This window comes from Mirounga angustirostris, unplaced genomic scaffold (genome assembly GCF_029215605.1).
Source record: "Mirounga angustirostris isolate CCGP_5_RB_7025 unplaced genomic scaffold, mMirAng1.0.hap1 SCAF_15, whole genome shotgun sequence".
In the NCBI taxonomy this organism is placed as follows: Eukaryota; Metazoa; Chordata; class Mammalia; order Carnivora; family Phocidae; genus Mirounga; species Mirounga angustirostris.
Genome location: NW_026991723.1, coordinates 93,515,139 through 93,532,647, shown reverse-complemented (window position 1 = coordinate 93,532,647; position 17,509 = coordinate 93,515,139). Strand labels below are relative to the sequence as shown.

At 55.9% G+C, this 17,509-nt stretch overlaps 1 protein-coding gene across 6 annotated transcripts in view; it reads left to right on the top strand.

The window, feature by feature from the left end:
• The window catches only part of PNPLA7 (patatin like phospholipase domain containing 7), a 64,559-nt gene that overhangs the window by 32,786 nt on the left and 14,264 nt on the right, over positions 1–17,509 (top strand). For all 6 annotated transcript variants that reach the window (XM_045883610.3, XM_045883609.3, XM_045883611.3 and 3 more), the window contains 8 exons: positions 829–1,034; positions 2,035–2,166; positions 2,940–3,063; positions 3,560–3,673; positions 4,597–4,666; positions 8,427–8,576; positions 16,214–16,277; positions 16,480–16,648. In XM_045883610.3, the coding sequence (XP_045739566.2) occupies positions 829–1,034; positions 2,035–2,166; positions 2,940–3,063; positions 3,560–3,673; positions 4,597–4,666; positions 8,427–8,576; positions 16,214–16,277; positions 16,480–16,648 (1,029 nt within the window). The remainder of the gene's footprint in view (positions 1–828; positions 1,035–2,034; positions 2,167–2,939; positions 3,064–3,559; positions 3,674–4,596; positions 4,667–8,426; positions 8,577–16,213; positions 16,278–16,479; positions 16,649–17,509) is intronic.

The following is a 17,509-nucleotide window of genomic DNA, read 5'->3' as shown; positions in this document are numbered from 1 at the left end:
GCAGGAGCCTGTGGGCCCTGGATGGGGAAGGCGAGGCGGTACAGCCTGGGGGGCAGGGTGGCGTCAGGCCCCCGAGGGGACTGTCTGAGGCTGTCCGAGGGCATTGGTGCCCCTGCCTCTCCCTCTCCCTCTCCCCCTTCTTCCCTCTTATCTGTACCATGACCAGGAAAGGCTCTTCCTTTTCCCCAGAGGAAGCAGACTGCTGGCTGACTTTCTTATGCCAGTCAGTCTGGGCCATAGGTCAGGAAAGCGCTCACCTACTTGCAGGCCTCAGTCCTCACTGCTGCCTTCTGTGACACATGGTACCCGGGGCCCCTCGGAGGCTGTGTGGGGGCACGGGGTGCAGAGCCGGCCTCTGTCTGCCCCTGGCCTCCCAGACCCTGAGGGCCAAGCCTCGGGTCTCCCAGAGCCCTGCACTGGCCCTTTCCTGCTCGGACCAGAGAGGAGGGGTCTGACTAGAGCAGGGTGAGCAGGTCTGGAGAGAGGCCAGGTGATGGACACAGGTGAGTTGAGGTGGGCATCGGAGTCTCTCACAGGCACACCTGGCAGACGTGGTGTGGGGGGGTGGATCGGGGAGATTCAGCAGGGCCGCGTGGAGAGAGAAGGGAGCACGTGGGCAGCACAGACCCGCTGACGTGCGGGCGGGGTAAGCGTCTGTGGCTAGGCTTTCTGCCACTAAAGAATCAAACGATAAAACTGTGGATGCTGCTGACACGTTTCCTGGGAGAGCCCGGGCCCAGGAACAGTGACACGAGACAGCGCGAACACAGAAGCCCAGCCCGTGGCAGAGCCCCCGTGGTCTCCAGCCCACACCCCTTGTTTGGTCAGGACGTGAACATCCTCTTTGTGGTCTCGGGGCTGCTGCACGTGTACCAGCGGAAGATTGACTGTGAGGAGGACACCTGCCTGTTCGTCGTGCGCCCCGGGGAGGTGGTGGGGCAGCTGGCCGTGCTCACGGGGGAGCCCCTCATCTTCACCATCAAGGCCAACAGGGACTGCAGCTTCCTCTCCGTCTCCAAGGCACACTTCTATGAGTGAGTGCCTGCTGGGCCCCGACCTGCCGTGAGTCGAGCCCGGCTCCTGCCCTGTAGACGTCATCTGACTGGTGTCCTGAGCGATCTCATCCAATCCTGGGTCTTTATGTACCAAATTCACGTCTCCCCCCCAACTTCCCTCCTGAGCGCAGGCTTGTGCGTCGGCCTGCTGTCCTGACAGCCCCCCCGGGGTGCCTCAGGGGCTTCCTTAATCTGTTGCTCAAAGCTGAACCATAGATTTCCCCCCACTTTGCTTCTGCTCCCACTTTTGTCTACTCTGTGACTGGTGACTCTTACCTGCCCATCGCTCGGGCCGAGTCCTAGAGGGGCACCAGTCTGGCTTGCAGCCCCTGAGCTGACCATGCCCCTGCTGCTGCCTTCCAGAAGCCTTCACGCTCTAGGGGACACCCTATTTCTGCCCTCACCCCCAGCAGCCTGTTCACACATGGCAACCAGGGAACCAGGTCCATTGTGTTCCTGCTGGCCAGAGCCTGCCAGGGACTCCATCATGCCCAGGATCCACCCAGTGCCTTTCCTGGCTCAAGGCCCCACCTGGTCGCTGCCCTCCGACCTCTCAGCCTCACCCTCAGTCTTGTGCCCCCTCTCAGCCCCTTTCTCCACTCACTCCGGACTTCGTGGCACATTGCAGGGGGCAGGGACTTTGCATCCCACTCCCAGGTTCGAGCCCCATGGGAGGCCTGTGCTCTGAGCACATCTGTGAGGTAGATGGCAGCGGGCAGGGAGCTCCGTGGGCTCTCCCAGGGCTGCTGGCCGCTCGGTGTACATGGGCATGATGGAGCAGGTGGCTGAGCGGGCACCGAGCTCGGTCCTAGCCCTGGGCCTGTGTCTCTGTCACCTGCCGCGTGGCATCACCGTTTGATAAATGGGGGTGTGGGTCCTGCCAGCTCGCAAGTGCTGTGGCCTGGAGGGAAGGGGTGGCCCCGGCGGGATCGGCTGTAGGCCGTGGTGGGGCAGGCGTGACTCTGGGCTGGCTCGGCAGAATCATGCGGAAGCAGCCGACGGTGGTCCTGGGGGTCGCGCACACCATGGTGAAGCGAGTGTCGTCGTTCGTGCGGCAGATCGACTTCGCGCTGGACTGGATGGAGGTGGAGGCCGGGCGCGCGGTGTACAGGTGGGGCCCGTGGGGGTGCAGGTCTCTGCCCTCCACACTCCACACTGGGAAGACGGTGCCGCTGACAGACGCGGCTCTGCCCCCCGAGGTCAGCACACCCGTGAGCATGCGCACACTCAGACACACACGCTTTCTCATGGGCGTCTTCCCACATCACTCGCTGCAAATCCACGCTGTCCTTTGAGGTGGCCCAGCAGGGGTGACGTCAGAATGGCTTTGATGAAGGTGCTCGCGTGCCGAGTGTCCCCCTGGGGTGTCGTCTGAGCGCCTGATCTCCGTGTCACAGATGCAGTCACGGCTGTGCATCTTCATGGTGCGGAAAATTAAAGCTGAGGACATTTTAAATATTTAATCGTTTATTTAAAAATCACAATAAGCCATTTATATATCAGCATATGTATTTTTATTTATTTTAAAACACTTTCTTTTAAAAGATTTTATTTCTTTGACAGAGAGTGCGCGCGTCTGCGAGCGCATGAGCAGGAGCCAGGGGGAGGGGCAGGGCAGAGGGAGAAGCAGGCTCCCCCCGAGCAGGGAGCCCAACGCGGGGCTCGGTCCCAGGACCCCGGGATCACGACCCAAGCCAGAGGCAGACGTTTAACTGAGCCACCCAGGGGCCCCTGGCATATTTATTTTTTAATGGAAAGTAACTGTATTTTCCGAAACAAAAAAATACAGTGAGAAGATTGCATTCTTTTTTTTTTCCCCCACCTCAAAGTGGGGAGGGCTTCCTGGCCTTGCCCCTCCGCTCCCAACAGCCTCTGTCCGCGCAGGCAGGGGGACAAGTCAGACTGCACCTACATCGTCCTCAGTGGCCGGCTGCGCTCGGTGATCCGGAAGGATGACGGCAAAAAGCGCCTGGCGGGGGAGTATGGCCGCGGAGACCTCATTGGTGTGGTAGGGCCGGGCTCCCTCCTCACCATGCTCTGCCCCAGGGTGGCTTCTGGCCCATGGAAGTGGCCTGAGGAGGGCCCCTACCCGCCTGGTCTGGGGCACGCCTTTCCTGGGGGGCTGACTTGTGTGGCACAGTCACTTCTGAAAGTCTCCAGGCAGAGCTGCACAGGGCGGCACCTGGGGCAGCCCCTCCGCCCCTGCCAGGAAGACATACCCCAAGGTAGTTCCTCGGAGACTCACGTAGGACGAGGCCCCGGCTAGGTGGTGTCCTCCGGGTGCCTGACCCCAGGTCCCAGCGCTGCCGGCAGCGCGCCCTCTGGCGAGCCCTCACTGATGCTCCTCCAACAGCACGGACGTGGCTGGACTAGCCACTTTTCTTCCTGTGTCCCCCGTGTGCCATGTTCCAGAAGGGCGGCCATGTGCTCTGCCCTCTGGTTGGGTCTGCAGGGCTGGAGGGCGTGAGCGGTATGGCCGCGCCTCCCCAGCCTCTCTTCTTCAGGTGGAGACGCTCACCCACCAGGCCAGGGCGACGACAGTGCATGCTGTTCGGGACTCCGAGCTGGCCAAGCTTCCGACAGGTGCCCTGACATCCATCAAGCGCAGGTACCCACAGGTAAGCGCTCCTGTTGGGGCTGCCTTCCGGAAGCGGGACGTCCAGACCGTGAACTCAGGATTATCAGGCACCGGCCTGCATCCTTCTAAGTACTAGAGTAAGGTGCAGATTGGAGAGACCTGGAGCAGGCAGTTTGCACGTTTTAAAGGAAGTGTCCGTGTGGACCAGCACGTGGGGATAAGGGCCTTGGGACAGGTGACTTGGGCACTGCCAGGAGGCAGGAGGGGGATGCAGGGACCCAGCGAGTGAAGCCTGCCTGGCTCATCCCACAAGACGAGCAATGTCCCAAGTGGTGTTTAAAACCAGTGAGGAGGGCGCCTGGGTGGCTCCGTCGTTGGGCGTCTGCCTTCGACTCAGGTCATGATCCCGGGGTCCTGGGATCGAGCCCCACATCGGGCTCCCTGCTCCGCGGGAGGCCTGCTTCTCCCTCTGCCTCTCTCCCTGCTTGTGCTCTCTCGCTATCTCAAATAAATAAATAAAAATCATAAATAAATGAATAATAAAACCAGTGAAGAGTCTCGGGACAGGTAGGAGCAAGTACAAGGAATGTGAGGTTCCCGCAGTTCAGGGCTTTCTTGCTCTGCATCTTGGGAAAGGTGAACTCGGAATTTGGAGAAGGCAGTCTGGAGGGGTGGTCGTGTCTTCCCTTGGTGCCTCCCTGCCCTGGAAGTAAAAAGAGACCCTGGCTCGGGCGCCAGGTCACAGGACATGTGCCCCTCACACCTGCTGGCCCCTGGCGAGCTCTCTGTGGGGCAGCCCCTCATCCCATAGAGTTGGGGCCCCCCGCCCAGTGACCAGCCTGCCACCACCCCACTGCCCTCAGCCCAGAGGGGTTTACAGACATGGTGGTTTTGAAAATGTGGATCCAGGGTGCTTCTCTTCTTGGTTCAAATGTGTGGCCTCCTTTCTTTCTCTGCCCCCAGGTTGTGACGCGGCTGATTCATCTCTTGGGTGAGAAGATTTTGGGCAGCCTCCAGCAGGGAACTGCGACAGGTGTGTCCTGGGGAGTCCTGCCCTCCTGGCCCAGAGGCCCCACCTGCCCCATGGCTGCTACAGGCCTGGGCGTGGGCAGTGTGGGAGGGAAGCCCTGGTCCCCGTGGAGCGTGGATTTAAACCTGGCACTGGGGGGACTGGTGGGCGGCCGTCTGACCTGTGCAGAGCAGGTGATTCTCCAGTGCTGGGCCTTTCCCCGTCAGCTTGTGTGTTCTTTTCTGGTTCTAATTCTGAGAAAGTGCGCTGTGAAATACTCGCTGGCCCCCTGTCCTGGTCAGCAGCGGCGGGAACCACCCACACCTGCCTTGGCCTGCTGTCCCCTCTGCCGGAACCCCCTCAGCAGAGCCCCACACCCACCGGCCACTCCAAGCCCTGCACCCCTCAGTTTCCCTTTTCCACTTCATTTCAATTCCCTGGCTCATCCCGCTGCTCCCTCCTCCTCCTGTGTGGTCTGTGCCCCATGCCGGCTCACGAGCTGCGGGAGGGCGGCCCTGTGTCTCCTGGCAGTGCCCCGGGCACTGGGGTGGCCGGTGTGCCCCATGGAGCAGCAAAGCGTGCCAGTGCCACCCGAATCCGGCACAGCTCATCTCGATTGACTACATCTGCAAAGACCCGTTTCCAAACGAGGCCACGCTCTGAGGTCCGGGGTGGACGTGGGAAGCACGGCCCAGCATGTGGTATTGGTTATGTTCGAAGCGGGTTTCTTGTGGATGGCATATAGTCGGGTTGTGTTTTTGTCATCCCACCTGACAACTTGTGTGTTTTTTTAAGATTTTATATATTAGAGAGAGAGAGCTGGGGGGCAGAGGGAGAAGGAGAAGCAGGCTCCCCACTGACCAGTCCCAGGACCCCGGGATCACGGCCCGAGCCGAAGGCGGACACTCCACCGCCTGAGCTCCCCGGGCGCCCCCACCTGACCCCTCGTGTGGTTTGTGTGCAGACCCTCTGTGTGGAGCAGTTCTCCTGGGCTGGGACTGGTGCCTGTCCTCCCCTCACGTCCTTTCTCCAGTTCCTCTTCCCACCCTCTCTGGAGTTCCTTCAGCCTTTTTGAGTATTCCGCTCATATTTCTCGGTCGTGGTTCCAGTGTGCATCTTCATAGGGAACTTTCCACAGCTGCTGTGGGATCGCAGCTCCCATTCCTCATGGCCCCATCACTCCGAGTGGCCCCCGTAGCTGGGGTTGTGCTCAGTGAGCCCCTCACGCAGCACGGGGACGTCTGCGTGCAGCCAGCAAACATGCTGTGGAGGCGCGAGCGGAGAATCGTCTAGAACACCTATGCTCTGCCACTCTTCATCCCGGTGGCCCGCTGGCTACCTGTTCTCTGAATTCCCTTCATCTGAGGCTGGCTGTTTTACTTCATCCCCAGGACTTGCTCGTGGACGCTGCACCAGTGGGCCCTTCGCCGCGGGGAACACGCCGCCGCCGGCCTCTGCAGCTTCTGATGAGAGGCCCACACACGGCTGTTCCATGCTTTCTCTCTGGCTGCGTTCAAGTCTTTGTCTTTGTTCTTAGTTTTTAGAGACTAAATGCTCATCTTCTTGAATCTGTAGATTGATGTCTTTTACCAAACTTGGGGAGTTTTCAGCCTTTATTTCTTCAAATATTCTTTCAGCTCTGTCCTCTTTATCCTCTTCCGGAAATCCAGTGACAGAGATGCCAGACCTTCTGTTATTGTCTCTGAGGTCTTTTGGGCACAGCTGGTTTTTTCCTTCGTCCGATGTTCAGATTGAATAGTTTCTTGTGGTCTGTCTTCAGGGTCGTTGGCTCTGGTCTCTGTTCATTGTATTTGTGTACGTGTCTTACTGGTCATGATCGCTGTTTCACTGCTTCACCGTCCTTGTCAAGTAGTTCCAAATTCTATGACCTGTTGTCATTTTTTCCACTGTTGTTCTAGTGAGATTTTCTTGGCTTTTGGTACAGCTGGTAATTTTGGATTATATCCTGTGTTTCAGGCATGATGTCATGAGACTCTGGTTCTCTTTTAAATCTCCTGTTTTAACAGACCTTCGGGGTGCTCATATTCACAGAACATGTCCTGGCCCTGACTGTGTTTGAACGTTAGTTTAGTTCTCAAGGCCTTTGCAGTATTACTCTGGTCTGCCCTACTGTGCGCTCCCCAGAGCCGGGGTGGAGGCCGGCTGGTGTCATGGGTGGGCCACGCGGAGGTGAGCCCAGGACTTCATGCTAGGTTTTGAGAATTCCTTCTCCGTCCCTCTTTTCTCTGCGATTTCCCTGCTCCGGTGCAGGGTGTGGAGAGTTGGGGGGCTCCACCCCACTGTGTCTGCAGCCCCAGGCAAGTGCCTGCTTAGGCTGGGTGCCCTGGGAGGGACCCCTGGAGGCAGCACTGGGCTGGGAGGGGTGGAGCCTGCCTGGCTGGAGCTGGGGAGGGGCGGGGGCACCGCTGTGTTGGTGGAGTGCTTGCGGGGGGTGGAGGCCCCGGTCCGTCCCGTCTGCCCTCCTCTCTGCACCCTTCTGAGCCCCCTTGTAACTGTCAGCAGCAGCTGGGTGGCATGTGCCTGCCCTATCTCCCTCTTGGCCAGAACCAGGACCTCCCAGTGCCTCTGGTGAAGGCGAAGAGAGAGCTGTGCAAAGCTAGCAAGAGAGTCCCCTTTGGTTCTGCCTCCAACGGAGGGTTCTGACATCAGAGGTCGCTAGAAAAGACAGAGGAGGGGGCTTCCCAGAGGAGAAGCTGTGGGAAAACTGCTGCAAAGAGGCCCCTCTGCCACCCTGTGTGCACCCCGTGACCAGCTCGTGGCCTTTTCTTTCCCTGCCCCAGACCAGCCCTGGGCTGCCTCCTCTCTCTGCTGTCCTGCGTCCCCTCTGGTTTCTGGGTCAGGCCATGCAGGGACACACCTGGGACTCAAGAACTGCTGTTCCTCACCCAGGGTGAGATGAGCAGACTCAGAAACGGACGCTGTCTTGGAGGAGCTCGGCCCTTCCGGTGTGGCCGGTGCCTGCGCTGCAGAGGTCGGGAGGGTCTGCGTGGGAGGCGGGGGCTTGGCAGCCGGCTGGCTGGGCCAGGCAAGCAGCACGGAGCAGGCCGGGGCAGCGGGCAGTCGGGGAGCCGGGAAGAGAGCGCTTGGCGTGCAGGTTGCAGGAGACCGGAGTCCACCTGGGATGTGGCCAGCAGGAGGGTGAGGCTGCCCCCCACCCCTCACCGCCTCTTCCGTGAAAATAGGAGTTGCTCCTGGCCAAGAAATGACCACGGTTGGAAATAAAGTCCCAGGGACCCTCCAACTAATGACTCTGTGGGTCGGCGGGCCTGCTGCCTCCTTCCCTGCGGCTGGGGGGGCCCCAGGGAGGCCCTGAGTTTCCTGGGCCTCACATCTAGAGGACAGAGCCATGGTCTCAGGGACAGGAGGCACTCACTGCACTGTTGTTCAGAGGTTCAGGCTGCTGCGCCCCGCAGGTCGCTCTCACTGTTTCTACAGTGCGTGGTGGAAACACGGCAGGAGGCAGGCCGGACCTCCGAGGGTTCTCTGGGTCTCAGGGTCTTTTCTGTACGCTGTGCCTCTCATCAGTGGGGCCTGAGTCCTGGAGTGTGTGAACTGCACGGTGTTCACAGTGTGGGAAAGGCAGGGTGGTCCGGTGGGTGGGCACGAGACGCTTTGGTTATGGAGGCCTGGAGCAGGCCCTGGGGCCCCTTCCTCTCTCCCAGGCCCTTGTGTCCTGGTGCCCTCGAGAAACAATCGGAGACACTCAGAGGCTGTCAGCCGCAGCCCAGCCTCTTAGGCCGACGCACGACCCTGTGCTCCGCAGGTCACCAGTTTGGGCTGCACACCACAGGCAGCAAGTGGGACTCGGGGAACCCCGCCAGCAACCTCTCCACGGTGGCTGTCATGCCTGTGTCCGAGGATGTGCCCCTCACCGCCTTTGCCCTGGAGCTCAAGCACGCCCTCAGTGCCATCGGTAAGTCCTGCCCAAGGCCACCAGGGTCCTCGGGAGCCCTCCTCCTCTTTTTTTTTTTTTTTTAAAGATTTTATTTATTTATTTGAGAGAGAGAGAATGAGAGACAGAGAGCATGAGAGGGGGGAGGGTCGGGAGGGTCAGAGGGAGAAGCAGACTCCCCATCGAGCAGGGAGCCCGATGCGGGGCTCGATCCCGGGACTCCAGGATCATGACCTGAGCCAAAGGTGGCCGCTCAACCAACTGAGCCACCCAGGCGCCCTATTTTTATTATTTTTTTAAAAGATTTTATTTATTTGACAGAGAGAGACACAGCGAGAGAGGGAACACAAGCAGGGGGAGGGTCAGAGGGAGAAGCAGACTCCCCGCCGAGCAGAGAGCCCGATGCGCGGGACTCGATCCCCGGACTCCAGGATCATGACCCGAGCCGAAGGCAGTCGCTTAACCGACTGAGCCACCCAGGCGCCCGGGAGCCCTCCTCCTCTTGCCTCGTGGTCCTTCTGGTTCCTTCTGCAAGGGCAGTTACTGTCACCTTCACAGCTAAGCCTTGTGGATGCTGGGGAGAGGGCTGCCGGGGGCAGGAGGGCATCTGCCTGGCGTCCTGACAGTCTTGATGGCAAACACGGTCTTGTGGGCGCCTGGCTGGGCCTCCCTGCACCTGTGGCTCGGGGATCCCGCCTTCTACCCGGAGGGGACACTGCAGTGGCTGCAGGAGCTGACTGACCGTGTGGAAAACGCCCTCGGTTGGGGTCAGGGTGCTTGGGTAGTATTTCCAAATTCCTGACAGCCGTTAAACGTTGGAATTTGAGAATAAGGAATAGAAATTCCTGAGCTCTTAGGAATTCCCCAAATCATAAAGTGTCTGTATTCCTTTTTTTTTTAAGTTTTGTTTATTTGAGAGAGGGAGCGGGGGCAGAGGCGGAGGGAGAGAGAGAATCTCCAGCAGGCTCCACGCAGACTGTGGAGCCCGACACGGGGCTCGATCCCACGACCCCGAGATCATGACCTGAGCCGAAATCAAGAGTCAGATGCTCAACCAACTGAGCCACCCACGAGCCCCAAAGTGTTCTGTATTCTTAATACTTTATTTATTTATAAGTTTTTATATAACTGAGTGACCATAATAATAGTAGATCAACTTTCTGTGATGTGGTTATACTGAAAATTTCAGGGGTTGTATTTTTTAAAATGGCATAATAAATACAGTGAGTGTTCTATTACTGTCCTGAAACGGGATCTGTGAGAAGAGTGTGTATGTTAATACCCTGCCTGATGTAGACATTTGACAATAGAAAGCATTAAATAAATACCAAATAAAAATGATCTATAAAATTGGAAGATACTGCTCTAGGTCCTTAAAACTTAATCTCAAAACAAAATTCCAGGGTGGTGGGGGGATGGGTTAGCCTGGTGATGGGCATTAAGGAGGGCACGTTCTGCGTGGAGCACTGGGTGTTACACGCAGACAGTCATGGAGCAGAAACTAATGATGTACTGTGTGGTGACAGAACATAATAATAAGTAAAATAACAAAACAAAACAAAACTCTGAAACACAGCAGGCACTCGCTGTAACAGACAGCCCAGCTGGGGGGGTCCTGTTCGTCTCCTGTTGGCGGCGCTCACACTGTCCAGGGCACGCAAAGCGTCCCCAAGTCCTACAGCAGAGATGTGCTGCTTTCACAAAAGCTTATTCCGTTTTTTAAAAAAACTTTATTTTGTAATAGTTACAGATTTACAGGAAGTTGCAAGAACAGTAAAGAGAGGATCATGTACCCTTCCCCCGGGTGACGACACGGTAGCACCCTGTCAAGGTCAGGAAGGTCACTGGTGCAGTCTGTAGGCCTGCAGACGTCACCTGCGTCGATGTGGGCTCTGCGCACCCTGACTCCCGGGCAGGTTCCTGCCCCCGCCGCCCCTGCAGCTCGTAACCCGGAGCCTGTTCTGAGAATACCCTAAAGATGGAGTCATGCACAGGTGACCTCTGGACACAGGCGTTGGCTCGGGCGGTGCCCTTTCACCGTGGAGCAGTGAGGCTCTGTGACTTCTTGTGTGAAGGCTTTTGTGCGCACCGAAGTTTCCCTTTGTCCGGATCGACGTCTAGGCACGGGGTGAGTGTGGTCAGCGTGTGTGCAGTCCTTCTAGAGGGCTGCACCCCTGCACGCTCCCGCCGCCCCGCCCCTGCTTGTCCTCGCCAGCCCTCAGAGCTGTTACTGGTTTTTATTTCTGCTGTTATTTTTTTTTAGCAGGCTCCACGCCCAGCGTGTCACCCAGTGTGGGGCTTGAACTCACGGCCCTGAGTTCGTGACCTGAGCCAAGGTCAAGAGTCGGGCGCTCAGCCAACTGCGCCACCCAGGCGCCCCGTTTCTGCTGCTCTGTTGGATGGGCAGTGAGAGCAGCTCCTGGCTCCGTCTTGGTTTCTCTGATGGTTCACGATGCCAAATGTCTCTCCCCGTACTTTTTTACCATCTGCACATCCTCTCTGGTGAAATATCTGTTCATGACGTCCTGTCTTTTGCTCTGTTTTCTTACTGTTGAGGTTTGAGAATTCCTCACACCCTCCAGACGTGGGCTCTTGGCTGGGCTGGGGGTGCAGCCGCCCCTCTGACGCCCCGTCCACTTTCACAGGCAGAACTCTGAGTTGTGGTGAAGTCCACTTTATCCATTTTTTTCCTTTTATGGAACACGCTTTCAGTAGCATTTCTAAAAACTCTGCACCTAGCCCTAGGGCCTAGGTTTTCTCCTATGTTTTTTCAAAAGGCCTGAAGTTCTACTTTTTTTTTTTTTTTTAAAGATTCCATTTATTTATTTGACAGAGACAGAGACAGTGAGAGCAGGAACACAAGCAGGGGGAGCGGGAGAGGGAGAAGCAGGCTTCCCATCGAGCAGAGAGCCTGATGAGGGGCTCGATCCCAGGAGCCTGGGACCCTGACCAGAGCCGAAGGCAGTCGCTTAACCAACTGAGCCACCCAGGCGCCCTACATTTTTTTTTAAGATTTATTTATTTGAGAGGACATGTGTGCGTGTGGCAGGTGGGGAGGGACAAAGGGAGAGCGAGAGAGAGAACCTCAGTCAGGCTCCACGCCCAGTGCGGCTTGATCTCACGACCCCAAGATCAGACCTGAGCAGAAATCAAGAGTCAGACACTTGACCGACTAAGCCCTCCAGGCGCCCCCTCAGGTTCCAGTCTACATTTAACTTAATGATCTGTTTTGGGGCTAATTTTTGTAAAAGGTGTGAAGTTTAGTAGAGGTTTATTTTCTTGCTTATGGATATTCAGTTTTCCCACCATCATTTATTGAGAAACGACCGCTCTCCCACTGAATGATCTTGGCACCCTGCCGAGAACCATTTTAGACCGGTGAGGGTCCGTTTCTGGGCCCTTCTCTCTTCATGTCGGCACCGCGCTGTGTTGATTGCTGTAGCTTTGTAGTAGGTCTGGAAGTCAGGAGGCGTGAGGCCTCCAGCTCTGTCCTTCTGCAAGACTCTTTTGCTGTTCAGGGTGCCTGAGATCCGTATGAATGTCAGGATTGGTTTTTCTGTGTCTGTAAAAAATGGCATTGGGATTTTGACAGGGATCGCACTGACTCTGTGGTTCGCCCTGGGGGTCCAGGCGCTTCAACAATGTTCAGTCTTCCAACCCATGCACACGGGACGCGTTTCCACATACTTAGGTCTTCTTTCACCTCTTCCAGCAATGTTTTGTGGTTTTCGGGGTACAAGTCTTTTGTCTCCTTGGTTAAGTTTATTCCTTATATTTTGCTCTTTTTGATGCTATTATAAATTATTTTTCTTAATCCCCTTTTTTTCTGATGGTTTATGGTCACTGTATAGGAACACAGCTGACTTCTGTGTTATTTTTTTTTTTTTTTAAAGATTTTATTTATTTATTTGACAGAGAGAGAGGCAGCGAGAGAGGGAACACAAGCAAGGGGAGTGTGAGAGGGAGAAGCAGGCTTCCCGCGGAGCAGGGAGCCCGACGCGGGGCTTGATCCCAGGACCCCGGGATCACGACCTGAGCCGAAGGCAGACGCTTAACGACTGAGCCACCCAGGCGCCCCCTGTGTTATTTTTATATCCTGCAACTTCATTTATTAGTTGTGGGCTTTTTGGGGTTCTCTACATATAAGATCATATCATCTGCAAGCAGAGATGTTACTTTTTCTTTTCCAGTTTTGACGCCTTTTATATCTTTTCTTTCTTTCTTTCTTTCTTTTGCCTAAGTGCTCTGGCTGGGACTCCCAGCACACTGTCAGATAGAGGTAGTAAGGGTGGCCGTCCTCTCCTTGTTCCTGATCTTAGGGGAGAGCTCTCAGTCTTGCACCACTGTGATGTCCGCTCAGGTTTTTATGTGTGGCCTTTCATATACTGAAGAAGTTTCTTCCCATTAATAGTTGGGTTTTGTTTTGTTTTTTTAAGATTTTATTTTTAAGTAATCTCTACACCCCACATAGGGCTTGAACTCACAACCCTGAAATCAAGAGTCGCACGCTCCGCTGACTGAGCCAGCCAGGTGCCCTCCTTTTTATTTCTGCAAGATCAATAATGTCCCACTATCATTTCTGATTTTAATAATTTGAGTCTTCTCTCTTCTTTTCTTTATTCATCTAGCTTAAGGTTTGTCAGTTTTGTTGATTCTTTCAAAGAACCAACCTCTGGTTTCATTGGTTTTCTCTGTTGTTTTTCTGTTCTCCATTTTATTTATCTCTGTTCTAATCTCGATTATTTCCTTTCTTCTGTTTGCTCTGGGTTTAGTTACTGTTCTTTTCCTAGTTACCCAAGGTATAAAGTTAGGTCCTTCATAAAAAAACTTAAAGTCTTAGCAAACTGAAGACATGGAAGAACCTTAAATGCATGTTACTAAAGGAGAGAAGCCAATCTGTGTGATTCCAACTCTCTGGCATTCTGGAAAAGGCAAAACTGTGGACACGGTAAAGAGATCAGCGGTTTCCAGAAGTCAGGGGGGTGGAGGCATGAAAAGGGAGAGCATGGAGGAGGATTTTTAGGGCAGTGGTGGATATGTGTCATTCCGCGTTTGTCCAGACCCATACAGCGTACAACATAAAGAACCCTAATGTGCACGCTGGACTTCAGTTCATCCTAATGCGTCCGTATTGGCTCATGGACTGTAACAACGTACCACATTAATGCAAGTTGCTGGTAACCGGGAACGGACTGGTGGAGGTAGGGGAGAGGAGGATGTATACGGGAACTCTGTGTACTTTCTGCCCAACTTTTCCATAGACCTAAATAAAAATAAAGTCTATAAATTATTTAAATAAATAAATAAAGCTAGGTCCTTGGTTTGAGATCTTTCTTCTTTCTTCCAAGCACGTTGGTAGCTCTGGGCTCCTCTCTCCACAGCCAACTGCTCCCTCCCTGCGTTTGGGATGCTGTGTTTGTGTTTCGGCTGGGCTCTGGGTTTCTCCTTTGACCTGCGGGTAGTTCAGGAGGGTGGTGTTTAATTTCCACACATTTGTGAATTTTCTGGTTCTCCTGTTACCGATTTCTAGTTTCACACCACTGTGGCCAGAAATGATACTTCTGTGATTTCAGTCTTAAAGCTTACTAAGACTGGTTTTGTGGCCTAACATATAATCTGTCCTAGAGGATGTTGTTGTTGTTGTTGTTGAAGTAAGTTCTGTGCCCGTGATGGGGCTCAAACTTACGACCCCGAGATCAAGCGTCGCACGCTCCATGGACGGAGCCAGCCGGGCGCCCCCGGGAAGAGTGTGTGGTCCGCTTCTCTGGGTGGTGAGTCTTGTCTCTGCGCATCGTGGTGAGTGTGTGGTGGCCTCTCCTTGTGGCCCCGTGACTAAGAAGTTAGTTTGTTCGTTGGCCACCAGAGTGCCCTTTCTGTAGGTGCCCGCCAGGTGGCCCAGCATCTTTCTGTTGGGTTGCTGTCTTCCCCTTGGTGGTGGGCACAGTTCTTATGTGACCCGGACACAGTCCCTTGTTTGGGTGCCAAGACCGCACGTGTCTTTCTCTCTCTGTGGTTTGATTTTGTGTTCTTTTGATGACGTCTTTTGAAAACAGCAGTTCTCCGTTCTAATTCAGGCCAATTTGTCAATTTTTTTCTTCCACCACTACTGCTTTTGTATGTTCCTGAAGGAATTGCGTGCTGCCCCCAAGCATGAAGATGTTCTTCTAAACGCTTTGCGGTTTTACCTTTCCTTTTCAGCTCACAGTCCGTTGCCATTGCTTCTGGCGATGATGCCTGTAGGGTTCCTCAGCGGCTCCGACCCTCCTTTCGCCAGACTGAACTTGGCCCACTGCCGCGCTGGCATCGTTGCCCGCGGCCCAGTGCCCTTGTGCAGGTTGCTCTCCCTCCTGGAGGGAGAGTCGAGGCTGGTGGCCCTTTTCTCCTGGCACTTGGAGGTGCTGCTCTGCTTCCTCAGCTTCCAGTGCTTGGGAAGGACTGTCCGGGAGCCAGGCCAGAGCAGGTTGGAGTGGTAGTGGACGCCCGCGTCAGCTATGCCCCAAGTGTGGGCGAGCCATCCTGTTTCTCCTCCCTGCCCTGGACCTGCTTACCCCTGGCCTGCAGCAGGCCCTGCTAGGGACAGGGTTGGCTCCACAGGGGCTATGGGAGCCCAGAGCACCACCTCTGCTGGCTCCACGCTTCCCTGAGGGCCCCCTCAGAGCGCCCCCGAGTCTAGGCAGGGGTGTCCACACGGGAGACGTGCCCCAGGGGTAGGTAGAGACCAGCCTGGGGTCCCTGGCGGGCCTGAGGGCTGGGCTCCTCACGGTTCCTGCAGCCAGACACAGCCTGCCAGTCCCATCACCCCCTGTAGGATGTCCAAGAGAGGTGGCCAAGACACATCACTGCGGTGCCCAGCAGGGCCCGCCCTTGCAGGCCCGTGATGCAGCCCAGCCCTAAGAGGTCTCCCTCCCTCTGTAGGACCCCTACTGATGACCAGCTAGGGCTTGTAGCCAGGAGTGCAGGCCCCCAGCAGGACGAGCCCCCTCAGCCCAAGCCCCTGCCACTTAGGTCCGAGACACGCATGCCACAGCTCAGCGGGGGCACGGTCGTCGTAGGACACACACTATTTCGTGTGCCTCTAGGAAAGCAGATGCTGCTAGTTAAAATACGATGCAGTGATTTCTTAGTCTTACCTTTCAGCGGAAGCTCTTGGAGAGCTCTGTACAAGAAGGAAGCCCTCAGGACTTCTGGGTCCTCTCCAGCCCAGGGTTGTGGGTGCTCATCTGCAGCCTCCAGTGCATGTGAGCCCCTGGTGACCATTCTGCAGATTCTGCTGCTGGAACTCCTGGTTGGGCAGGCCGCGGCAGCTGTGTCCACGTAGGCATCATAGAGGAAAGATGCACGCTGATTTCAGACGCCCAAGATGTGAAAAGATATGCGTCTCCACGTGGGTGAATACACCAATGCCATGTATTGAATCATCTGGGTTTGGGGAATTCTGTATTATCTTGCATTTTACAGGCTGTGCTTCCCATGCTCCTGACACACACACACACAAATCTGTGTTGCAAAAATTTGAATCCTTCCTGTGCAGGCAACGAGACTGAGGTTCAGAGAGCCCCCCACCACCTGTTGAGGTTTTGTCTTCAGGCCCTGGGGCTGCTGGTCCCGGGAGCTGGGCTGTCAGGACAGTTTTCTGTAGTTAGTGTTTGTGTTTTCAGGCCCCATCCTGCTGCTGACCAGTGACAACATAAAACAGCGCCTTGGCTCCGCCGCTCTGGACAGGTATGCGGCCTCCGTGTGGGGCAGCCTGGCCCACCCCAGCTTCCTGCTCACTTCCCTGCTGCTGTGGCGGCCCAAGCATGGCCTGGCATCTGCATCCCCCACGCCCCCTGTGTCTGTGCATCCCCCCACCGTCCGCAGTGCCCGTGCCTGCCCACCCCCAGGCCCACGCCCTGGCATCTGTGCCCCCCCACGTGTCTTCCAGTATCCACGAGTACCGGCTGTCCAGCTGGCTGGGGCAGCAGGAGGACATCCACCGGATCGTGCTCTACCAGGCGGACAGCACGCTAACACCTTGGACCCAGCGCTGCATCCGGCAAGCTGACTGCATCCTCATCGTGGGCCTGGGCGAGCAGGAGCCCACGGTGGGCGAGGTGAGCCGGCGGGCCTGGGGGTGGGCCTGGGCTGGCGGGGCCTCGGCGCGAGGGGCTGGCAGCGGCTGGGGCAAGGCAGACGTGGGGGTAGTGGTGGGGCAGGCTGCAGGCTGGGCAGGTCCTGGTCGGGGCCCACTCTTCACACGCCTCTGTTCCTCTGTCTTTTCCTTTGAATGAAGTATTTCAAGAACGCAGGAAAAGACAGATAATAGAAGCCAACACCCAGATCTCGGCCCTGCTTTGGGAACATTTTGCTGAGTTCAGCCCTGGTGGTTTCAGCACAAAGCAGGGCAGGTGCCCTGAAGCGGCCCCCAGGGGGCCTCTTGTGAAGCTGCGTCTTTTCTATTTTACTATGAATGTACACAGCACTGTTTTTCAGGTCTAAATTCGATAAGAATAGTGTCCTATTTTATATCCCTCTGAAATGTCCTTTTTTCCTCAACACTGAGGTGTTTAAGCTTTATCCATATTGTTCCACTCGTTTTTATGACTGTTTAGTTTCCTATTTGCGAATACCCCACCATCTGTCTGTTCTCAGCTGTGAAGCTGCATCGTCGGCCCACTTTGTTTCCAGCTTCAAGGGTATGAAGTGTAGGCTGGCCATTCCTTCCGTGCACATTACGTTCCCCACCTCCTTCTCTCTGACCCTGGGGCAGCTAAAAATTACCCATCTCTGAAGCAGGTTCCTCTGCTGCAAGGGAGAGTGTTTGCAGATACGTCATTGAGAAGGTCACAGTGTGTGCCCACGAGGTGGGGGGGGCAGCAGATGGGGAGGAGGCCCCTCCCCTCCTGTGCACCCCCACCGCTCCCTGCGGCCACTCTCCCCTAGCCCCGCGTGAAGCAGGCACATGGCCAGGCAGA